This window comes from Melanotaenia boesemani, chromosome 10 (genome assembly GCF_017639745.1).
Source record: "Melanotaenia boesemani isolate fMelBoe1 chromosome 10, fMelBoe1.pri, whole genome shotgun sequence".
NCBI lineage: Eukaryota > Metazoa > Chordata > Actinopteri > Atheriniformes > Melanotaeniidae > Melanotaenia > Melanotaenia boesemani.
In genome coordinates this window covers 9,888,253-9,913,598 of record NC_055691.1, presented here as the reverse complement: position 1 = coordinate 9,913,598, position 25,346 = coordinate 9,888,253, and the positions used below count along the sequence as shown (strand labels likewise).

At 41.7% G+C, this 25,346-nt stretch overlaps 2 protein-coding genes across 6 annotated transcripts in view; one reads left to right on the top strand and one right to left on the bottom strand.

Moving 5' to 3' along the window:
- Nucleotides 1–1,102: 1,102 nt before the first annotated feature.
- Nucleotides 1,103–4,906, bottom strand: commd9 (COMM domain containing 9). The gene is made up of 6 exons (XM_041996602.1): nt 4,679–4,906; nt 4,055–4,171; nt 3,298–3,437; nt 2,516–2,550; nt 1,806–1,909; nt 1,103–1,661 (listed from the first exon to the last, which is right to left on the bottom strand). Exons 1-6 carry the CDS (start codon nt 4,730–4,732, stop codon nt 1,524–1,526), a joined length of 588 nt encoding a protein of 195 aa, XP_041852536.1. The 5' UTR covers nt 4,733–4,906; the 3' UTR covers nt 1,103–1,523.
- Nucleotides 4,907–5,371: 465 nt separating this feature from the next.
- sh3gl3b (SH3-domain GRB2-like 3b) overlaps nt 5,372–25,346 on the top strand; it is a 39,561-nt gene continuing 19,586 nt past the window's right edge. The window contains exons 1-10 of one of the 5 annotated variants that reach the window (XM_041996597.1): nt 5,372–5,513; nt 6,200–6,268; nt 6,345–6,417; nt 7,029–7,172; nt 7,410–7,543; nt 7,617–7,775; nt 9,445–9,548; nt 11,328–11,434; nt 11,541–11,606; nt 22,091–22,169. In XM_041996597.1, the coding sequence (XP_041852531.1) occupies nt 5,469–5,513; nt 6,200–6,268; nt 6,345–6,417; nt 7,029–7,172; nt 7,410–7,543; nt 7,617–7,775; nt 9,445–9,548; nt 11,328–11,434; nt 11,541–11,606; nt 22,091–22,167 (978 nt within the window). In that variant the 5' untranslated portion in view covers nt 5,372–5,468 and the 3' untranslated portion in view covers nt 22,168–22,169. The other 4 variants (XM_041996596.1, XM_041996600.1, XM_041996599.1 and 1 more) reach the window with 4 other exon arrangements.

Here is a 25,346-nt window from a genome sequence, read left to right as displayed (position 1 = left end):
TTCTTTTAAAGTTTGTTTTTAATGCACTTGTTATTGCTTCCTGCACCCTGCTGTAATGCTTTTAATGTTTTATGTAAAACATTTTGAATTGTCTTGTACATGAAATGTGCTATATAAATTTGCCTTACCTAGGGACGCTACAATAACCTCATTTTACTATTAATCAGTTTTTAATGCCTCAATTAATCAAAGATTCCTCAGTATCATGACTTTCCATTAAAGATCATGTCTGAACCACGAACACGAAACAAAATCAGAGTTCTGTGATAAATCAGACGAGTCGTCCTGCAGCATCCTCTACATGTACGGCTGGAAAAGCGTCTGAATCTGCAGGAATAAGGAGGATAAAGTGGTTTCAGGTGGATTCTGTTCACCGCTGTAACAAGTCACCTACATGCCCAAAAGCAGCTTCTCTGGCTGAGATAAAGCCACGTTCTGGTCTTTAACACGGCAGGAGTAGAACTTTGCTGATGCGGACAACAAACAATAAAATCCAGGTGTTCATTCCACAGTTTTATCTCTTTGCATTAACATGTTCATTCTGACAGCATGTGAGTTCACACATTCATAGATGGAAATGAATTAACACAGAATAATCAGAGAAACAGGATTATTTGTTTGACAGTAATCGTAGCAAAGAAAATCTGTAAGGTGACGTCTCTATCCAGGACTGATGGAGATCCCAAACTGTCCTCAACGTTCAGCTGCAGAGAGGCAACGAGGAGCCACGACTTCCTCTCAGAGTCCTTTACAAGCCAAACAAAAACCTCCAACACTGAAACACCAGGAAGGATTTTACAATAAAACCTGATCCACAGGGAGAAAATCCTCTGAAACTGAACTGCAAACATGGCGGTAGAAATCTGAACGGAGCTGCAGGATGGAGAGCAGGTTGTAGGCCACGGTGCATCGGATCACCTCTGCGGTACCGTACACGTCTCCTTCATACGCCTCCGTTTCCGTCTAGATCAGGTGGGTTCTGGAAGGCGCCATCGGGACGCTCCACTCTGGGAGGAGGCGTCTCCTCGCTGCTCACAGACGTGCAGGACGTAGCGGGGGGCCACCACTCGCAGTGTATTATTTCTTTTCCAGTATTGCTTAATCTGTTGTATTATGTGCCTTCATTTATTACATTTGTTTTATTTGAATCAACTACCAAAATTCAATTCTTGAACTAAAAAGTACGTGAAATCTTGACATTTGATGTACATGATTCCTGTTACAAGTTTATTTTCATAGTTAAAGTATGTTTTTCCTGTTTTTAAACTGTTTGAATGAGTAATTCTGTATCGATTATCCAAATAATAATCTCCAGGGGTTGCATTCAGGGAACAAAAAAAAACAAAACAAAAATAAAAACAAGCAATCAAGACTTTGAGACACAGAATATCAGCAACAGGCAGCTTCAGTCCAAACGAGACAGCACATCAAGCTGAAGGAGGAGGTGGTGATGAGATGCTGTTCTCATATTCAGTCCGTGGTTCAAACATCAGCTGAGATTGAAGGAAAACATCTGGAAGGTCTCACTTTCCAGCCACCACAGAGAGCTGGTCTCTGATGCGTCCCAGTCCATCCAGTATGGTGTCCAGAGACTCCTTGCTCAGCTCCACCGTCACTGTGGAAACCGACTCCCCACCTGCTGACGGACACGGATCCTCCATCTGAAAACGTGTCACATTTGAGATCATCAGACAGAAATGTTATTTTCTGTTTGTCCACATCAGAATCTCCTACAGGACCTGAATGCAACATGATGAACTGATGTGATCAGAACTGGAGGTCACGAGACCTGGACCTGGACTCACCTTCAGCTGAACCAGACAGGTCGGGACCGACATCCGACTGACTGAGTCTGAGCCGGTTACCATGTCGACCCTCCAGTCCAGGTCCTTCAGCTGAGGGAGGGAGACTGAACACACACACACACACACACATTAAACCAAGTCTTCACTCAAAAACTGAATATTTACACCATATATCCCATAAAAGCTGTAACACACACACATCTTAGGCCTCTAAAGCCTAAAACACAGCAACACATCCCTCCCCCTTTTATTTCTGCCTGCTTTCTGCTTCTGTGTCCTAATTCCTGTTTTTATAGGAGCCCAGTCTTGTAACTAAAATATCTTCAAATGGACAAATAGAATAAGTAAAGGATTAAAAATATCCTGAGCTACATGATGCAGGAATCTCATCGTTACAGACACACGTCACCTGGAACGCCACTGCTCAGGAGAGGTTCTGCTGGTCAGAAATCAGATAAAAAAATAAAAAATCCTACGATGAATGTGTAACTCTATATTACCATGCATGTTGGTTTGGGTAGAGTATTCATGTGTCTCAGAGCTCAAATGGTCTTAAATGGTAAAACGACGCCCCCTGCTGATAGAAACTGGCACCTGCACCGTTGCTTGTATTAAGAGATTAAATGTAGTAATACCAAGCCTATGTTTCTAGAATCACACTGTAAGACTCTATATATAAACAGCACCATGTTCCAGTGCAATCTACTCACTCTGATGACTGAGAGCTTCTGTCCTCCATGTTGGACTGAAAAGCAGAAGGAGACAAGATGATGTCATTACACCACGAAGCATTAACCAATAGTTTTTATTTCTGATGAGGTCGAAGACGTCTGACGTTAGTGTCTGTGATGCTGAAAATTTAGGATGACTTTCCTTTCTGTGATCTGGAGAAAGAACTTATACTGGACATGCAAATATATTTATAATCAAAAGCTAAAACATGAAACACGTCAGCTTTACTAAAGAAAATCTTTAATTTTCTGTTTTTTTCCTTCATTTCCAGTTATTTCTGCTACTATTTACCAACCGACTTCAGTTCAGCTGATTTGTGGCGCCACCGTGCATCAGAAACGTCTTCTTGGCTTTATTCCAGCCATAGAGGAGCATTATTTTTCTTCTTTTCAGACACACACAGAACTTTCTGCTCACTGGTTGATCTTTGGCTGCTCCTGATTGGACATTACTATCAATTTAAGCTCAATCTAAAGGGAATCTAGCAGAGTTTTAAGGGTTAACACTGTCCTAAATCCACTCTCCACATCAGACCCAAAGTACCATGTGGTAACGTTAGTATTACTACATGCTTGGTTCTGGACCTCTGAGTATTCCAGGAGCCGAGTGGCAGAAGCTTCAATCAGCTGTGAGACAGAAAATAAGCTGATGAAGCTCCGTTCATCCTCTAACGCAGACTCTGTGAGGCCGTTTGGGTTTTTGTAAGACTTTTTGGGGACCTGAACCAGCAGGAGTCTGAAGTGGTTTCTATGGAGCTGACCTGTTCTCCAGCAGGATCTTGGTGATCAGGTTCTTCAGACTGGCGTGAAAGGACTCGGGGAAGATGGCGAGGATCTGCTCAGGGGTGCTGAGGTTGTAAAAGAGGACGTGATGGGACAGAGTGTGGAGGGACTGGACCAGCTGCAGGAAACACACATGAACCAGGTTCACACTGAAAACTTCAGCTGTTTAAAGATCCGAGTGAAGATTGGAGTGTTCACAATATAACCAATTTATATGTCACACGTCAAACAACGCTGGGTACATCGAGTATATTCGATATATGCCCCCCCCCAGTTATAATTTAACATGAATCTACAGTTTATAATAAAAGTGATATTTATCTTGCCCAGACATCACCATGGTAACCATAAACCTCTGTTGGAACTAATTAATTAATGAAAGAAATCATTAGAAATTCATTCTTTGCTGCTGGTGATGTGACATTAGGAGGTAAAAGATGGGACGAGGTGATCAAAGAACAAAATATTCAGGCTTTTTTTCCTTAGAGAAATCTTTATCTCCATTATATTATATGTACTGTAATGCATTCTGTGGAGGGAAATAAAACTAGTTTCTGTATATTTGCATCACACACATCACTGTTTTCATCACTTTGGAGGTCAGTTCGCTGTGTCGGTTTCCTGCATATTTTAACCAAAATCTCACCTTCAGATTTCATCATTCACACTACTGAGACTTTGTTCTTACCCCAAAGACAGGGACAGGTGTGTGAGTTGGACAGGTGTGTGAGTTACCTGAGCAGCCTGGGCTGCAGGAATGCTGAATGATGCTGCGGTACTCTCGGTCAAGTGGCGACTCAAACCTCTGTGACTCTGCACACAGACATCTCTCACTACATCTTTAGACGGAGCCTTTAGAGACAAAAACAGCCCACAGCCAACAATAAACAAATAAACAACATTAGGGTCTGTAGCTGTCCAGCAGGTTCTGGTGTAATTATGGGGGGAATAGTTATAGGGAATTAATACTTTTATAATTAAAGAACAAATGAGGACAGTCTGCTTCGTCAACTTAGAGCATTTAAATTAAATCTGGACCTGCTTATTTGAGGTAAAAAAAATACAGTATTTGAGTGGAAAATGGCTCATTTTCTGTCGACAACAGATTTGAACTTTTCATTTTTTTATTTAATCTGTTTTCATCTTTTAATCTACATGTTGTAAAATAAGCACATAACATGCATTGTTTCATGAAAGTCCAATTTAACCGTTAACATGTCGTCTAAACTGAGTTAAAACAGCAGCTAAAGTTAAATTATTAGCTGAAATTTTAATATTTCCGCATTTCTAAACAAGAAGCCAAATAAAATACCAAGAATCAAATTCAATGTAAAAATGATCGAAACGAATTATAAATACCTTTAAAAGAAGCTGAAAGTTATCGAAATCTTCACTGGACACAGAAGCCGCCATGTTTACACGTGACTGTTTCGCGACACGTGACACGATGGTCCCGCTACGCCTTGTGGGAAATGTAGTAAAGGTCTGAACTGCTTTGCTTTATTTAAACACGGAAAACTCACGTGTAATGAAACACAAATGATATTTGCTACAACATGATACCAAGCATCCATAGATTTATGATAAACAAAACAATAAAAACGATACTGAGGAGAAAAGGAAAATAAATAAAAAATTAACGAAGTTAATAAGAAAGTTATTTTCTGATTAAATCATATTTATTAAATATGTATTACTTACTGAGACCGTTTTAAAAAATTTACATTTTAATGTGATAATAATATCAATAACGTTTTCGATAAAACATATTAAACCTGAGAAAGATAACAAAAACCAAAAATAACAATATAACAACAACATCAACAACAACAACAATAATAATAATAATAATAATAATAGTAATAATAATTAGAAGAAGGCACAATCTCTTATATAGGCTATATAAAATATTACTTCGTTATAATAGACAACAAAAACTGGATCTTGCCCAGATTTGGTTTTGATCCAGATTCTGGTTTTGATGCTAGTTCTGATCCTGGTTCTGGTCCTGATGCTGATCCTGGTCCTGTTCCCGGCGGTGGGGGCGGCTCGCTGCAGTGACTGCGGGTGAAGGAGCATCTCAGTCGGGATGCAGGCTGTCGGTACCCGGCGACAGCTCCGCTGATCCCCGCTGGTCGATGCGTCGAAGATGTCTGTGTCCGGGATGAAGAAGCAGCTCCACAAAGCCAGCCAGGTAAGCAGGACCGACCCGTGCCGCACTGCACCGGGTTAAAACGATGTGGCGTTTTAATTTTGTTTAAAATCTGCAGGCATCCGTCGCGCGGTCTCGAGGCTGTGCTGCGACACGAGGCCTGCAGCAGGCTTCACACCGATCCATCTGATCCAGGACACTTTAATAGTCTCTGACAACAAATCTGAGGACTGATCTGAAAACACTTTAATTTTTTATTAGAAACTCCTCTTTTGCGTCCATGTGAGTTAGTTTATATAAAGCTTTATATTCCAGCTGATACAGTTAACATACAGTCTCATTAAATATGCGTCCATCAAACTGAAGTTGGTCAGCAGCCTCACGTACTTTGATTTGTAAAGGCTACTACCAGCAGAAGTTACCTTACTTTGGTTTAAAAAAAACTTATACCACAGTGTAAACATACTCCTTTACAGTCAGTGAAATCTTCATTTGTCCCAATGATGGACTGTAGCATCCTTCAGAATATAACGTTCATGTTTTAGAAATGTGTACAGTGAATCTGGATTTTCTTTTAAGTTTAAATGTTTGTGTATACCTAAAAGAAAAAAAAAAAAAAAAAAAAAAGACCACCCACTTTCCTTTCTACGTTTTGACTTATCAGGACTAACTGTCTGTCTTTTCATTGGTCCTGAAGCAAGAGGTTAACTTCCCTCCTGTCTCTACAGCTGCTGAATGAGAGGCTGATGGGAGATGAAGGAACCAAGCTGGATGAAGATTTCCTGAAAATGGAAAAGGTAAACGTTATGACTCAAAGGCTTAAAGTCTTCATGAGATCAGAGCTGGGCTGATTTCTTCCTGTTTGTCTGTCAGGGTGTCTCAGTGATCCATGCTCTGCTGGCCGAGCTGCTTTCCAGAACCACAGAGTTCCTCCAACCAAACCCAGGTACCACCATCAGTTTTCTCTCCTCATTTTCAGGATTGTTGTCATTTCACTCATGTCATTTGTTCTGCCTTGTCCTGCACTGTGATTTTTGGACTTTCAGACATTAGTTTAACCTCCTCTTGACTAGAGTCCTCTGACCAGGAGGCAGCACGTGATGTTTTCACACACCAGGAAGCAGCAATGCTAACATGTAGCATAGCAACATGACGGGGAGAAACTCAGCTGAAAGACTCTACCAAGCACTGGCATCCAAACCAAACTCAGCTCAAACTTCAAGCAGTTATATGGAAATGTAAAAAACCATGAGAACAGCTCTGTTAGCTTTAGAGCTTCTGCTAATTTCTCCACTTCAAGCAAACCAAACTAACAAGGAGTCACATGAAAGCAGAGACTACGGCTTTACATACAGCTCTTGTAGTTGTAAAGATACACTTGATTTATTTTGGAAATGTAATTTCAGACAGGAGGCAGAAAAAAAAACCTCAAGAAGAGGTTAAACATTAAGTTTTTTTTCTTTTCTTTAATGTAATTAGAAATGTAATACGTTCTTCTCATTATAAACCCTCTACCTTTCCCTGGTGTTCTCATGTGGACTGAACATATCTGTGCAGCTTACCGAGCTAAACTGAGCATGCTCACCACCATGTCCAGGATTCGAGGGCAGGCGAGGGCGACGGGGTACCCGCAGACAGAGGGCATGCTGGGAGACCGCATGCTGCTCTACGGCCAGAAGCTGGGAGCTGCTTCTGAGTTTGGTATGATTTAGGTCTTTGTTTCTAACTTGTACATCAGTGATGGTGACTTGTTTGGAAATAAAAGATTAATCCGTTTTCAACGTTTACCCCCACACCAGGGAAAGATTCGGTGCAGATATCCTGCAGATTTCCAGATTTTTGCTAAATGTCTTCATGAAAACTGAAATAATCATCAACACGCAGCTCAGAGTAGAATAAATGTGACCAGACGGCAGATTTGATTTTCCCTCCGTTCAGGTGGTGCTCTGACTGCTGTGGGCGGAGCTCTGCAGCAGGTCAGTCAGGCCAGGGATGCTCTGGACGTCAGTGTCAAACGCTCCTTCATCGACCCCCTGCAGAACCTCCACAACACAGAGCTGAAGGAGATCAAGGTGGGCCCGTATCCACCAGGACGCATAGAAATGATGCTTGGCTATTTTCAAACATCTGGTGGTGTTTCCTCAGTACCAGCTGAAGAAGGTGAACGGCCGCCGGCTGGACTTCGACTACAAGAGGAGGCGAAGTGGGAAGGTCCCAGCGGAGGAGGTGCGGCAGGCTTGGGAGAAGTTCATCACATCCAAAGAGCTGGCAGAGAGGAGCATGTTCATCCTGCTGCAGAACGACGTGAGTTTAAATGGAACCAAATACTTGGTTGGATGTTTCCTGCTGCAGCACCTGAATCAGATTAATGAGTCAACATGCGTGGATAGAACTTTACAACAGAGGCTTTTATTTTAACCAGGTAACCTCTAAAACCTGCAGGACCACGGCCCTCCAGGACCAGAGTTTAGGGATGATACAGATTTCTTGGTATAATTATTGTTAGAGAAATAATCATAATATTCTGATTATTTCACATTTTAAATGTGTTAAGTCACAGAAACAGTCCTGATAGGTCTTTAAGTTTTATTTATTTCTGTTGTCACTTCCTGAAGGACTTGTAGAAGGAACGGAGGAAGATTTATTCTGTAAACAGTCGCTTGAAATAACCAAAATATTTCCTGTTGACACTTTCTTTTCATGCAAACACAACATAAAACAACATAGAAACAAAATAAAGTCAACATGAATCCCCTCTGCTGTGTAAAGAATAAATAAATCCTACTTATTTACTCAGGATTTCTCTCAGAGAAACCAGATGTGTTAACAAGTGTTAACCCACAGGTTAATCTCTTTGCATAAATGTGTTAATTTTGACAGCCCTAATCAAAACTAAATGACCTATTAGGAGTGTTGATGTGATTTTACACATTTTTGATTTACAGTGTTCAGAAATGAATTAACACAGAATAATCGTAAAATCTGTAATCATGGCATGTCTTGTGGGTTTTTGGTTTGAGTTTTTTAGTCCCTTTATTCTGTTCTCAGTTCTGTCTTTCCTGTTTTTATTTTATTTCATAATTTTCCCCTTTGGTAAATGGGCTAGTAATTATATTTTCCAGTCAGCTTGACTACTCAAAGTGCTTTACACTACCCGTCACATTCACCCATTCACACACACACACACACATACACTCATACCCCGACAGGCACATTAGGAGGCAACGTGGGGTTAAGCGTCTTGCCCAAGGGCACTTCGACATGTAGTCAGTGGAAGCCTGGAATCAATCCACCTGCCTACCTTCCGGCTGGAAGACGACAGCTCTTCCTCCTGAGCTACAGCTGCCTTTGTGGGATCTGTTCTGCTTTTTGTTCGTTAGTACACCTGGTTTGATTTCCTGTTTCATGTCCTGCTTTACAGGCTGCTGAGACGTCCTTCACAATCACACCTGCCTCATTCCTTCTAAAAGCAAAGAAATCCCACCAGCATGGTCTAATCCAGTGTTTCTCAATCCAGGTCCTCTGGACCCACTGCCCTGCATGTCTTAGAGGTATTCCTACTCCAACACACCTGGTTCAAATGAGTGAACTTCATCAAGTTCTTTGCAGCTTGTTAACGAGCCATTCAGGTGTGTTAAAGTAGGGTTACTTCTAAAACATGCAGGGCTGGGGGTCCTGAGGACCTGGATTGAGAACAGGTCTAATCCATTAGTTTGGAAGGAATAACTCTCCCTCTGTTGTACTTTCCCATGAAAACATGGAAGCTAAACAAAGCGACACTAGCGGAAACACACGCATGTTGTTTACCTTCCTGATTTTATCATGTTTCACACATGATCCCACATGGAAAGTCGAGATGTTGAGGATCTTTACAATTAATTTATTGTGACGTTTAATACCGCCATTGTGAAGTCAAGTAATGGTGGCATTAGTCAGTCAGCTCAGATGAAAAAGTCAGAGTTTCGTCCTGCAGGTGGATCAGATCAGTCGCCTGGCAACTCTGGTGACAGCGCTGCTCGACTTTCACCGCAGTGCCCACCGCATCCTGCTGGGTCTCCATGGCAACCTGCAGGCCAGGTGAGTCCTGGTAAAACAGCTGTTACATCTCATAGTACTGTTAACTGGAACGCTGGAGGTGATTCATATGATTCAGACGTCATCGCAATGATGGAGCCAAAATCCTGGTTTCTGTCAGATCCAGTTTAAACTGGTTCTTTGCTAAGTTGTCTGTTTGTGTCAACACCTCTCTGGTTCATCCCTTGAGTTAGGAGCCTTTTTTACCCTGAAGGATACAGAGTCAGAGTTAAGATCCTCTTGAACTGGTTCAATACCTAGACTGGACTGCAACTGGTCCGGTACCAGGACTGGACTGGAACTGGTGGAATGAGGAAGAAAGGAGATTTAAGTGACTTTGAATGTGGCATGGTTGTTGGTCTGAATATTTACTGGGATTTTCACACACAACCATCTCTAGGGTTTATAGAGAATGGTCTGAAGAAGGGAAAATATCCAGTGAGCAGCAGTTGTCTGGACCAGAATGTCTGGTTGATGTCAGAGGCCAGAGGAGACTGGGTAGACTGGTTGGAGATGAAAGAGAGATAACAGGAAGCCAAATAAGCACTGGTTCCAACCAAGGTCTGCAGAATAGCATCTCTGAACACACAACACGTCCAACCTTGAAGCAGATGGGCTACAACAGCAGAAGACACACCAGGTGCCTCCTGTCAGCTAAGAACAGAAAACTGAGGCTACAATTCACATAGACTCACCAACACTGGACAATAGAAGATGGAGAAACGTTACTAGTCCAATGAGTCTCTATTTCTGATCCACATTCAGATGCTAGGGTCAGAGTTTGGAGGGAACATCATGAAAACATGGATTCATCCTGCCTTGGATCAATGCTTCAGGCTGCTGCTGGTGTAATGGTGTGGGGAATATTTTCTTGGACCACTTTGGGTCCCTTAGTCAAAGTCAAAGTCAGCTTTTTTGTCAATTCCACAGCATGTACAGGACAGACAGAGAATTGAAATTATGGTTCTCTCAAACCTTGGTGCATGAAATACAAGAATGTAAGCCAGCAGACAAAACAAATAAAACAAGTACGAGCACTAACTAAATAAACACACTAATAAATAGACAAATTACAGTCAGTGCAATATATGTTTAAGATTATAGTGCAACAAAAGAAAATTGAGTTAGCTTATGGTCTGGTTAAAGTGATTAAAGTGACTGTGTGCTTGTTCCTGAAGATTTCAACCGGGTGGTGTAAAAGTTCAAGCCTTGATGGGGGGTGTCAGAATCCAGACCATGGTACCAACGTGGCCTGGTTTAACCACCATAGCCTACCTGAGTATTGTTGCTGACCATGTCCATCCCTTTATGACCACAGTGTAGCATCTTCTGATGCTACTTCAGCAGGATAATGCACCATGTCACAAAGCTCAGATCATCTCCACCTGCTTTCTAGAACATGACAATAAGTTCACTGGACTGCAACGGCCTCCACAGTCACCAGATCTCAGTCCAGTAGAGCAGCTTTGGGATGTGGTGGAACAGGAGATTCTCATCATAGATGCAGCAACTGTGTGATGCTGTCATGTCAATATAGAGTAAAATCCCTGAGGAAGGTTTTCACCACTTTGTTCAATCTATCACACCAAGAATGAAGGCAGATATCTGTGTGAGAAGAGTCAGAGAGAACTTTCTCCAACAGACCCTCCAGCCCTTCATCAGAACTTTGTTTCCATACATTGAGATTCATGTCTATCTGTGTAACAATAAAAACAGTTTTCTGGTTGACTTTTCACACAGGAAGTAGCATTTTAGATGTTCATGAAACTTTTGTTTAATCAGGTTGACTGCTGCCAGCAACAAGCGAGAGCGACGGTTCAGATCCAAAAAGATCCGAGTCAGAGGCGACCACAGCAGCAACATCGGCTTTTACGACCAGCCATCTTCAGGTCTCTTACAGGAGCTTTTTAAATCCCTCATTTCACTGTCTGTACATCTATATTTTATCAGCTGTTTGACTCAGGAGATAAAAACACGCTGTTTCTTTCATACCAGGTTCATGTTCAGGGGATCAGTTCACAGTGTTGCGGTCCAGACCCGGCAGTCCTAACTCCAGCTATGGTAAGACATCAAATTATTCATTTACATCAAATTATCAACTTTAAAACATTTATTTTCATCTGGCTCTAACTTTTTGGATTGCTGTGTTTGTATTTTAGGTGTAAATCTCCCTCCAACCACTGGGAGGTTTAGATTAGATTTTTTTGCTTAGCATAGACATGTGTAAGATAAAACCTATTTGAATATGCCTGTGCATAAATATTTATTCTTTGTAGTTATTATTGATCTTGTAAATAAATTTGTATTATTGATGGAAGCTTCTGCCTGCTGCCTTTTCACTCGAGTAATGAGGAGGAGAAGAGATTCCTCAGGTCTGTGTTCTGCCTCTTTTTATAAATATATGAACTGTTTGAAGAGAAAGCAAACATGCAGCAGCAGTAATAAATCAAAGTTTAATCTTCAGTCTAATAATTTATCCATCCATCCATCCATCCATCCATCCATCCATCCATCCATCTTCTACTGCTTATCTGGAGTTGGGTTGCGGGGGCAGCTGCCTAAGCAGGGAACCCAAGATTTCCTTCTCCCCGGCCACATTCGCCAGTTCAGGGATCCTGAGGTGTTCCCAGACCAACAGAGAGATGTAGTCAGTCCAGCGTGTCCTGGGTCTTCCCCTCCCAGTGGGACGTGCCTCACCAGGGAGGCGTTCAGGAGGCATCCTGACCAGTTGCCTGAGCCACCTCATCTGGCTCCTCTCGATGCGAAGGAGCAGCGACTCTCCTGGGAGCCCTTCAGAACTTCTCACCCTATCTTTAAGGGAGAGCTCAGCCACACTCCAGTGAAAACTCATTTCAGCCGCTTGTATTCGCGATCTCGTTCTTTTAGTCACTACCCACAGCTCGTGACCATAGGTGTGAGTAGGAATGTAGATCTCCCACTCCATCCTTCCCCCACTCGTGAACAAGACCCCAAGTTCACATGAACTCCTTCTCTTGGGGCAGGACCTCATTCCTGACCTGGGAAAAAGACTCCACCCTTTTCCAGCTAAGGACCATGGTCTCAGATTTGGAGGTGCTGTTTCTCATCCCAGCTGCTTCACATTCAACTGCTAATTCTTCCAGTTGAAAATCATGGTCCGCTGAAGCCAACAGAACCCCATCATCTGCAAAGAGCAAGGACCCAATCCTGAGGCCATCAAACCGGATCCCCTCAACACTTTGGCTGCATCTAGAAATTCTGTCCGTAAAAGTTATGAACAGAATCGTGACAAAGGGCAGCCTTGGTGGAGTCCAACCTTCACTGGAAACAATTCTGATTTACTGCTGGCAAAGTGGACCAAGCTATGACACTGGTCATACAGGGACTGGACCACTTGTACAAGACAGTACTCCATACTCCCGGAGTACCCCCCACTGTAGTCCCCGGGGAACACGGTTGAACACCTTCTCAAAGTCCACAAAGCACATGTAGACTGGTTGAGTGAACTTCCATGCCCCCTCCAAGACCCCGAGTGTAGAGCTGGTCCACTGTTCCACAACCGGGACGAAAACCACACTGCTCTACCTCAATCTGAGGTATCTGACGGCCCTCCTCTCCAGCACCCCCGGATAGACCTTACCAGGGAGGCTGAGGAATGTGATCCCCCTGTAGTTGGAGCACACCCTCTGGTCTCCCTTTTTGAAGAGGGGGGACCACCACCCCAGTCTGCCAGTCCAGGGGAACTGTCCCTGATGTCCATGCAATGCTGCAGAAGTGTGTCAGCCAAGACAGCCTTACAGCATCCAGAGCCTTAAGGAACTCTAGGCGTAACTCATCCACCCCCTGTGGCCCTGCCACTGAGAAGCTTTTTAACCACCTCAGTGACCTCAGCCCCAGAGAAAGAGCCCACGCCAGAGTCCCCCAACACTGCTTCCTCGTTGGTGGGATTGAGGAGGTCTTTGAAGTATTCCCTTCACCGACCCACAATATCCTGAGTCGAGGTCGGCTCAAATGTAAGTCGCTTTGGATAAAAGCGTCTGCTAAATGACTGTAGAATAGAGTAGAATAGAATAGAATAGAATAGAATAGAATAGGTCAGTAGCTCCCCCATCCCCACTGTACACAGTGTTGATGGAGCACTTCTTTCCCCTCCTGAGTCACCTGATGGTGGACCAGAGTTTCCTCGAAGCCGTCTGAAAGTCATATTCCATGGCCTCTCCAAACTGCCAAAGCTGCGTTCTGCTTAACTTGCTGATATCTATCAGCTGCCTCCCACAGGCCAAAAAGGCCTGACAGTACTCCTTCTTCAGCTTGATTGCATCCCTCACTGTTGGTATCCACCAGCAACAAGTGCACATGTGGACTCTCTTATGCCTGAACATTGTGTTCGTTTTGGACAATCCATGATGAGCACAGAAGTCCAAAAACAAAACGCCCCTCAGCTTTAGATCGGGGGGGCTGGTCCTTCCAATCACGCCCCTCCGGATCTCACTGTCATTGCCCACGTGAGCGTTGAAGTCCCCCAGCAGAACAAAGGATTCCTCTGAAGTAGTGCTCTCCAACACCCCATCCAAAGACTCCAAAAAGGGTGGGTACTCTGAACTGTTGTTTGGTGCATAAGCACAAACAACATTCAATATCTGAAGGTTGAGGGAGGCTACTCTGTCATCCACCGAGGTAAACCCCAACGTACAGGCACCAAGTCGGAGGTCAATGAGTATGCCCACACCGGCTCACCTGGAGCAACTCTAGAATGGAAGAAGGTTCAGCCCTTTTCGAAGACATAGGTTCCAGTTTGGTTTGCATCGAGGTGAGTCCAACTATGTCTAGGTGGAACCACTCAACCTCATGCACCAGCTTACGCTCCTTCCCTGCCAGAGAGGGGATGGTCCATGCCCCTATAGCTAGCTTCTACAGCCGAAGATCAGACCGCCAGGGTCCCCGCTGTCCAGCTCACACTACACCACTCCAGCATGTGGGGAGCTCACAGGAAGGTGAGCCCACGTCACCCTTTCAGGGTGAGCCTGACTGGACCCCATAGGCAAAGGCTTGGCAACCAGGTGTTCACCTCTGTGTCGTACCTCCAGGCCTGGTAGCCTAGTGGTTAAAAAGCTGGTCTTCGGTCTGGAGAACCTGAGTTCAAGTCCCCGGACCTGGCAACTAAAGTAAACCAAAGTAGGCTCCTAAGCAAGGCCCCCAAATGCTTCCTGGAATCTGGCAGCTCATTGCTCCTAGCAACTAGGATAGGTTAAATGCAGAGAAAGAGTTTCCCATCTTGGGATTAATAAAGTATATATATATAAAAAAAAAACTGTAGTGAGCTTTTCTTTTGGAATGTTATTTATAGTAGTAAGTAGTAGTGATAGATAGTAGTAGTGAACAAAAACACTGCAAACAGGTGTAAAAATGGTAGTACAGTAGATGTTTTCTGCAGAGCTAAATTATGAGGGGCTTTTATTGCTGTTTCAGTCAGCCCATTTTACATGATTGACCCTCAGTTAATAAAAGTTATGGGTCCTTAAGAGGGTGGTGCAGGACTTGACAACAAGCTGTTGTAAAACCACTTTATTTGAATCAGGTGGTGGAGTAGGGAAACATCTAAAACCTGCAGGATGGCGATCCTTCAAGCTGCATCAGTTCAACATCCTCAAAGTTTCTGAATTAAACTGACTCTCTTTCTCTCTTTCACTCTCGCCCAGCTGACAGTCAGCTGGCCCTGGATCAGCCCTGCTGCCGGGCCTTGTACTCCTTCCTGCCAAACCATGAGGGCGAGTTGGGCTTCAGCGAAGGGGACATCATTATCCTCACTGGCCGAGTCAACGGCAACTGGTTCGAGGGCTCGCTTGGCAGTCGATCAGGGCTCCTACCTGTCAGCTATGTGGACGTGTTGGTGCCTCTGCCGTTACCATGACAACGCCTCAGTCTATTACTAGATTTAGGGTCTCGTGATATGCAAATTGTTTGCTTCTTTTTTGCACTTTTTCATGAGCAGATCAGCACGTGACAGAAGAAAGGAAGGCTGGCCATAATGCCTTCAGGAAAATCTTCCTTTTTCTTCTTCTGTTTTGGTTTCATGTATAAAACTCAGAGTCGCTGCATTAGTTTTTCATCAGACGACAAGGTTCTGAAGTCAGAAGATGCTCCAAGTAACTCAGGGTTCTGCTGGATCAGAGACAAAAGCTCTGTTTTGGTTCAGAGGGATCTAAATTCAGCCATCACCACTGGTGAAAGCCATAGTCAAACAAACAGCACTTGAACGCACCATGAAGATCAAAATCCACCTGCCAGCTAGGATGTAGTATCTACACCTACACAGGAGGACATAACTCCAGCTCTGGAGGGTCACTGATAAGGGCCAACAGCAGAAGAAATCTGCAGCCTCAAGCATTAAAAGAATGAGAAAAGTAACCTGATGATGTGCTGGTGTGAGTTAAAATGCTTCAGACCTGCTGATCTGAAGCACTTTTTGACCTCTGGAGACTTTATGTTTTCATTTTAAAGATAACTAAAGTAAGAAACCATCTATTTCTTACCTTTAACAAATCAAAGAAAAAGAGGAAAACCAACCATGAATGCAGCTGCTGGCAGAGTTGTATGATGCATTTAGTTTTTGCATCAAACCAAAAAGACAAAACAGCCGGACCTGTAACATGAACTTCTCATTTCTTATTTAAAAGAGGGAAATCCATCAAAAACGGTCTTTACTCACCATTTTTTTCAGCTTGTGCTCATCTTTTTCTGCTAGACATCCAGAGAGCATTTCCAGAAAAGCTGGGAAGTTTTCTAAATCTGAATTTTCTTTTATTTAAATTTTAAAATAAGAAATTATTTTTACTGCAATCACTATAAGTGAATCTAGAATTTGATGGAGCAACACACTCAGTTTCTAGAGTATCCAGTTACATGGTTCTGGAAGATTCTCCAACCAGCAGATTAACTGGTGACAGGTGAAGGTGCCAGGATTGGATATAAAAGCAGCATCCACCTACACAATCTGGACCCACAGTACCTTAAAAGGTTTCATAAACAGGAAACAGATGGAACACAATGGAAGCACAATTCTATCCAACTTCCACTGAGTGATATAGATTATAGATTACTTAAGTACAATGAAAATTATTATTATTTTTATTTGGCTTTTGTCTGTTAAAGGTTTAAGAGAATGAACTAATCAAAGATTTAAGTTTTTGTTAAGAAAATTTTATGACTTTTCTCAAAATGAGGTTTGTAGATGTTTCCATTATAAAGCTGAGGGCTTGTTCAGCAGCATCCACCATGTATCACGTGTTGTTAATCTATGGTTTTCATTGTGAATTTCATTGAATCAGTGTGGACTCAGTTAAATCTGACTTTGAACAGTAATAACACAGACACATGCTGATTTACATGTTAAGAAACACTCACAATTCAGACCTCATGGACCAGTATCACTACACCATTTTGAACTTTTCTGTACAAGTTTAAACTAGTTTTATGATGATGATTATTATTATTATTATTATTATTATTATTCCTTAAAAAATATTGACATGTGGTGGCACATTACTAGAAGAGATTTTGTCCCTGTGTAAGTAAGGCTTTTATAATAATAATAATAATAATAATAATAATAATAATAATAATTTTTATTTCAGAGCGCCTTACAAGACCCCCAAAGACACTTTACAACATTAAAGTAAACGGTGTTACTGTTATCAACTCCTGTTATCGATATCCTTTACCTCGTATTGATGACTGTGTGGCCACAATCGGTATGTCAGTAAACTGGACCTATTAAAAGGATATTGACAAGTGCCCCTCACAAAAAGGACTTCAGACATCTCTGCATTCATAACACCAGACCAGTTCTTGCAATACACCGTCTTGGCATTTGGCATGTGCAACGCACTCACAACCTTTCAATGACTCGTAAACACACTCGTCTCCGGAATCAAATTGTGCTCAAAACACTATTCGTGTTGACATTCTGGAGACCATGAAAAGGCCGTCTTTTGACTGAGCAGTTAGGTTAACGGGTTCACATTGGTGGAAAAATTACAGCAAAAATTTCTGTTATACCCAGCCATACCAAGAAATCTGTGCAATTCTTTTCTGGTGAATGGAACTGGGAAGGCAGTGATAACAGCACTTTTATTACTCATGGGACAGACCTGTCCCTGACCCACCTGCCTACCCAAGTTCGTGACAGTGGCTTTACCAAAATTGCACATGGCAAAGTTGAGGGGAAGGGAAGCGTCTCTAAGTAGCGCAAACACTTGTATTAGAACACCTAATGGGCTCAACACATGAGAGGCAACGTCACTCCTCCACTTATTTCCTGTGGAACTTGTGCAATGAGGTGAAAATCGCTGTCCTCCTCCAGCCAAGCGAGAGGCAACATTCGTGCATGTGAAATGTTGCGCTCATTCACGTAGACGTGCACACAGGGGCTTGCGACACAACACAAGAAAATAGTGAATTGTTCCATTTTTGTTGCTGTCGCATGGCACTACAACCAACCAGCGAGGGGCTTCATCGACTGACCAATGAGCTAAGAGCAGGTTAGACATCGCCGACTGCAAACACTTTCACCATAATTTTAGCTGTGTCAGACTTTCCCATACTTTATGATACTTCACACAAAGATTATAGAGATGTCAATAAAAAGGCAGCCACGTGATGCCAGGGTAAATTTGTCTGAACATAGGTCCTGGATTTATGTGGATCAGCCTTGAGGTCCGCCATTAAATGATGATATTCACCATGCGGTTCCCTAGTTTGTAAAATCAGATGAACCCAGAGTTGTTTTTCTCTTTTGTACAATAGAGTCAACAGCAGGATTTCTGTCAGTTTGAGCAAAATGTTCTGACTCTTCATCCTTCATGCCTCGTCTGTCACAGACTGCTTTGAAAATGTCAAAATTCCCTACAGTATCATAACCAATCACATTTCTTGGAGCGATCCAAGAAAAGCGATCGGAGAGCGCAATGCGCAACACTGCTACCATCGCTGTCGCTTGTTACGTCCCGTGTGTTGGGTTTTACCGGGGGTGGTGATGAGTTTTGTCTGACGCTGTAGTCGGTTGCCCCCGTGTTTCGAGCTCTTAAGTGTTCTTTCCATGAAGAAGAGTACACAATGAGGTCGTCAAAGTATGCCTTACAATTTGATTTAACCTGATGTTAGCATGATGCTATGTAGCAGTGCTAATGAAGTTCAATGCTAGCACTTGATTAGTTTTAAGATAATGTGAGGAAACCATATTTAGTTTTCAGACAGTGTATTTAGGGACAACGCATAAACTCAGTTAATCAAGATTGTTTTATTGGAGCTTAAAATAAACTATAAAGATGTTCAAAGAGAACCTCAGTATCCATGTTAATTAGCTCTGCCTAAGCTAGCACTACATGATCTAGTTTCATTTAAACAGGAGGCTAGCTTGTCTGTTAGTTGATTTTTAAGTAGCTACAGCATGAAAATGTGGAGAGTCTGATTTAAAGAAAGATATAAGTTTATGTGTTTTGTAAAGGATTTGCTGTTATTTTATTGTTCAGCACTTTGGTCAACAGTGTTGTTTTTAAAGTGCTCTATAAAAAAATTGATTGGATATAGGAATAAAGAGAAAGGGAGATATTTCCACACACAGATAAGGCGGAGACAGACCCCGGTCCCAGTATCACCAGCCCCAACAACTCCCTCGTTGAGCTAGACACACAAGGATCCAGTCTACCAAACAGTACACCAGAACTGATCCCCCTATTACTACATCATGCTCCACTTACTGCAACCCAAAACAAGAGCTTTTTTGGACCTTTTTTTTTTTTTAAACTTGTTGCAAATATTAATTAATGTAGGGATGTATTTTTTCTTTTTCTTTTTTTTTATCGTGTCTCTTTAATGTGATCATAGTTATCAAGGCAGTGTTAGACAGAGGAACATAACCATTTCCTTTCTTAGTCTATGACCTCCCTGTTAAAGTCTTGCCCACTGTCTGCCCCCCCACGTATAAAAGTTCAGCACAGCATCTGCCCCCCACTGAAAGTCAAACTGGACCTCTAAGGCTCTGAGGTCTGATAGAGGATGTTCATCAACAGTCCGAGCTGCTTCTGTTTTTGTCACTTAGAGCCACAAACTGTAAATAAATGTTTTAGATGCAATAAAGTCCCTTTAATAGAAAACACTGTGTTTATTACCACTGCACTTTAGATTTCCATAGATGAGCCGAGTTGTTCTGTAATGGATCAGTTTCTTTTACATGATAATTAAATAAATCAGATTACATGAATTTAAAAAGTGAAAATGTTTGTTGCTGTTGTCTGAAATGAATTCATCCTTGTGGTGACTTTCAGTCTGATTGTTTGACCAACCTGTAATTTATCTGAGAGCACAGATGTCTGTTGTAAACACTCAGAATGTATTTCTGCAATAATTTATTTAGTAATAAACACTCTTCTGTTTCACATTTATTTCATTCTTACTTGTGTATTTAAATCACATTTTTGTATGAGACACATCTCTTGAAAATAACTCTTGAAAAATCCTATGTTTGAGGTAAATTCTCAGTAATGTGATAAAAAAAAAAACAAAAAAAAAAACATTAAAACTATTGTCTGAAACCTTCTGGAGCATAAATTGCAGCTCAAAATCCCCCTCAATGCTGAATGTAAACTATTTCTGTCAAGAACAAATCAACATAATTCAGTGTGTGGTGTTTTTTCAAGAAAAAATCAACTGTGAGATGGACAGTGAGAGTCAATGAATTCTGAGTCTTCGTTAAATGATTTTTTAAATCTCTATTTTGGGAACAATCTTCTAGCTCAGAACATCACAATTACATAATAAATCAGGCCAGTGGCTCCATGGTTACTACCAACACTAAAGGAGACAGAGACCGGTCTTGTGCCGTTCCATGGGAAACAGTAAAAAATCTAGACTGAATATTTCCTGGACACACAGAGATGTACGCTGCCTGGCCAAAAACAAAAAGTGTCCACCTGGATTTAACTAAGCAAATTGGATAATTCCTGAATGAGGGACTATATTTCAGCTGCAAAAAGTTATTTAACCCCAACATCAAGCAGAGAAAACATTAAAGGAGATGTAGAAACTACTAAAATTGGGTTAAGAACAGTCCAACGCATTATTAAAAACTGGTGGGGAATCATCATCCCTGCAGTTAGTTGGGTCTAGGTTCAGCAACATTATGTGTCCAAAGAATGATGTCAGCTGGTACCTGAATATACTGAATGAGATGGTTATTCTATCTTTCCTGACAGCACGGCCAGAGTCCAAGTTGACAATGCCAGAATCATGGGGCTCAGATTGTGAAAGAGTGGTTCAGGGAACAGGAGACATGGATTGGCTGCCATTGGTGTTGGGAGTAACGCGTTACAGTAATGATATTACTTTTTTGGGTAACAAAGTAAAGTAATGCATTACACTTAAAATATTGGTAACAAAATTACTCTAAAGTTCTGATCTGTTTTAAGTGGTACGCGCATGCTGCTGCCTGCAGAGATCGATTTGCATGACTTAGCTGATTGTGCGCCAACCAAGGAAAAAGAAAAATGGAGCTGAAGACGGAGACAGGGGCTTTTGGTCGGTGGCGATATTCGCATTATTTTCAGTTCAGTCCAGTTTCAGTCCAAACTTGTGGTGAAAGATCCTCCTCGCCGGTCAGTGGAAGGAGTCCTTCAGTCGCCGACCCGCCTAAACAAGCTAAGCTTTTTTCAGCATTTCCTGGTACACAGCAACCGGTAAGACAGAGAGAAGTTAACAAGCTAGTTGCAGGGTTCATTGTAGGAGACATGCTCCCCCTGTCAACTATTGAATAGGCCAGGTTTAGAAAAATATTAGATAAAATGATTATGAGACAAGTGTGCCCATTTCTTCCCACAGACAGAGATGTTGTTCTTATGGTTTTAAAGCCATTTTGATTACAATATACAGTAAACACTGTGCAGACAGGCAGTGATGATTCAGCTATGATGTTTGTCCATGTCTACACGGTGAATTAAGAAATGGTAAAGTAATAAGTAGTGGCGTTACTTTTCAAATGCAGTAACAAGTAAAGTAATTTCATTACAATTTACAGAAGAAATGAGTAACTAGTAACTAATTACCTTTTTAAAGTAACTATCCTAAAATCTTTGGGATGTGCTGGAGGTCAGGCTCTCATGTCATCATTACAAGATCCAGCTGAAAAATTAATGCAGCACTAGATGGAAATATGGTGCAGAAGCTTATACGTATGGACGGAGTACTAGACTGCGACTTTTTCCTCACACTGCCATCGCCTGATGGATGACTGGGACATGATGGTGGAAACCACAGCAGAACGCCTATCTTTACCTATAAAAGTCAATTCAGGGAACACCTCATCTCCTAACAGCTCCAGCACAACTAACCTGCACTTCTACTTCTACCAATGTGTGCTGTTGCTGTCAGGCTGTGCAGAGTGAGGTCTGCAGGAGGAACACTAAACATTTACAGCTGATAAGTATTCAGACCTTGTCTAGACTGCATCAAGAAAGCCAACACCCCTCCTCCTCCTCCTCCTCCTCCTCCTCCTCCTCCACTCTGCATCGAAGCTTTGGGATCTCCTCCATCCAGGCAGCAACAGAGCAGAGGGAATCCCTCCTACCTTCCTCCCTTCCTGCAGGAGTAACGGTGAGTGAACAACCTCTCTGTCGTTTTTCATCTCTAATTCTTGCTCATTTAAATGAGTTTATCAGTAGAAAATAAATCCCTCCATCCTGCTTCAGGAGCCTGTTTGCTTGGTTGCTTTAAAACCTCAGCACTGATAATTATTGTACTGTAGTTATCTGAAGAACTTTTGAGCACATACAGGTTATTTTTTCTAAATATTTGACTGTGATGTGGTTCAGGAGTGACACAATAATCGTGTGTTGGTTTTTAGCACATCGGACATTTTTTGATTATGTGTTTTGTCCCATTTTGGGACGCATTGAACAGCTGGACAGACATGATTATTTTACCTGTTTGGTTCACATCGAGCAGAATTCTGCAAGTAAAACTTGTGGAGAAACATTTAGAAGTGGATACTGCACCAATAGATTCTACCTCATTAAAATCAGATATTTACAGCCTAATTCCTCTGAATCTACAAACACATAAAGTCTCTTCTTCTATCATGAGATGACTTTTCATTGGCTGCTGTTTTGTGTGTGGAAGCATCCAGAGAACGATGTGAACCTGAAACCATGTGCTTGTTCATGTTAGAATATAACCATGTGTGTCATTGTTTGTTTTAATCATTTTTGTTGGATATTATTGGATCAGATGGGACTCAAAGTTAGTTTTCTAGTGTGGAAGTCCACATTATAACATCACTATCCACTCCCTCTGATGGCTTTATTTATATTTCTTTAATATCGCTTTTATAACAGCTTCTTTTAATCCACCCTGATCTCATGTCAGTGCGTATAAATAGCTAAAAACAACAACTATGGAAACGTTTTGCTTGTCATTTTATATATCTAAAACAACAAATAGTCACTTATAGGGTAAAGCCACAGGGCAGGGTGTTCCCTCTCACAATACATAAATTAAAATGTAAAACGCTGCACGAAACTTAAGTACATGTCATGCTAGGCACATGTGACGTGAGCCGATGTGCGGTAGACAAACATGCTATGATCTGCAGAGGAAAACATGAGTATTTTATGATTTTAAAGACACACTACAGAACTTTTGCATTTCTCAGTGACCAACCCCCTATCAACGGCCAATTCAGCATCCATCTTCATCCCACCTGCACTCTGGGATGTCTCCAGACAGTGAAAGACAGTCTTATTTTGACTCTTGTTGTATCTCTTGTTCTGTCCCTTACTCTCTTTCTTTTCCCATTATCATTTGATAATGTCTTCTTACATTTCTGTGTTGAATGAGCTACGGTGTGATTTTAAAATGGCTGTTGCTGCGAAAAGAGAAACTTAGATGCAACGTTACGAGGCGTCCTGGAAGAAGAAGTGTGGTCTCTTAAGCTGGATTAATACTGCATATGGTCGGCATAGCTGACGCTGGTTAAATGTGCTCCTGCATTCGAGCACTGGACTGCAGCGTTGTGCTGCAGTTTCTCGGCTGGTAAACTCCACAGGGTGGAGTTCAATCCATGGTTCGCTTCAGTTCCTGCAGGTATTTCCTGTTTTAGAACAACAGTGGCAGCCAACATGGTGCAGTGTCTTCCTGGGCTTGTTCAAGCAAACAAAGAAATAATTCCTGTAATAATAAAATTAACAAACAAATAAAAATGGTAGTTACCACACAAATTCAGTGAGACAATCCAGAAATCTGGGAACATGTAAGCACAAACTGACCAATCCCAACGGAGTACTTCTGCATAGCAGGGGTGTACGTCAGGTCTGGAAGAGGCAGGCATCAAGCCTCCGCCTAAATAGAGCCTCTGCTGGTGATAGCGTGTCTGGCCATATGCAGATGTATAAATCCAGCTTTAGCTTCAGGACCCAGCTGGGCAGCAACAGCTCCAGAAAGGCATAAAATAGATGTCACTGTGTCATCAAACGAGTCCAGAACACAATGTTTTAAGGTGACAAAGCCATGCAGTGTCTCTTTAAAACATAGACGTAAATCTAACAAAGAGTTTAACTTTACGATAAATTTACGATTTAGTCTGCTGCATATATAGCTAATATTTCTTCTGTGAGGATGAATAAAACAAGTTTGTTTTGCATATTTATGTGTTTATTTATTTGTTTATTTGTATCAAAGATCCCCATTAGTTTTTCTAGGGTCCATGATACTATTCACCCCAACCCACCCATCACCCCACACCTAAAGGATAAGAAATAAAATACAATAAAAAAAGGATAAAATTACCACTACCAAAAATACTAAATTAAGTACTAATAAAAAATAGAACAGATGATTACATCCAAAATAATCTATATGTCCAAACAGGAAATTACACTAAAGATCGTATTTTCTAAAATCAACCCATCTGATTAAAATTAACAGCAATAAAAATAACTCAGTAGAAAAGATGATCAAATTAGAAATTAGATTAAATTCTGTATGTACTCTGTTTGTTTTTTTTAAACTAATTTTACATGTTTTCAGGGCGCATGACAACTGATTCCACAAAGACGTGGCCTGTTTTCTTCACAGCTCATGATCTCTGGAACGACTACATGGCCTAGCGTAGCCCGTCTTGTAATCTGACTGTGTCTGATACTGAAGTGAATTTTTTAATATAAACTTTGAGGCTGAGCCCCAGTTTATATATAATAAAAGAAGACCAAGATACTGGTAAATAGATGAACTTTTAACCATGAAAGAGCTTTGTGCATGGAATCAACACTCGTTCTGAATGAACAGCACAGAGCTAAACCTGCAGCACCGTTTGTGCAAATCTTTTTTTGGTGCACAAGACCAGATAAAAGAGCCAAGATGAGACAAAACTTATGAGTGTATAACCTGTATGATTGAGTGATCCGTCGTAAAACATGCACATCTGTTAATAGTGGATGCCGCTTTTCCCATTTTAGTTGCAATTGCACTGACATAAGACAACTTTAGCTGTTCATCAGGGGGAACAACCAAAAGCTCAACTTTGTGGACTTGCTCCAGAGCAAAACCCTTCATGGTGATGGACAGAGGCAGCCTATCCTTTAAGGTCTCAAAAATTTGAGTTTGTTCACCACTGTAAGCTAAATCTGTTCTATAGGTTCCAGAAAGAGCTATGACTTGGCTGACATTCTCGTCCATGATGCATCTTAAAGGTACATTGTGTAAGAATTACTGCCATCTAACACTGAATCACATTCTAAGGTATAGTGCATTCTAGTGTCTCACTTTCTCAAACAC

Bases quoted from the DNA above. Each gene is read 5' to 3' on its own strand.
- commd9 (XM_041996602.1), bottom strand. From the start codon at position 4,732: ATGGCGGCTTCTGTGTCCAGTGAAGATTTCGATAACTTTCAGCTTCTT. The intron at 4,172-4,678 runs GTATTTATAATT...TTGTCTCTAAAG, and splicing joins ACTTTCAGCTTCTTTTAAAG to GCTCCGTCTAAAGATGTAGT. The intron at 1,910-2,515 runs GTGAGTAGATTG...GTGTGTGTTCAG, and splicing joins AGAAGCTCTCAGTCATCAGA to TCTCCCTCCCTCAGCTGAAG.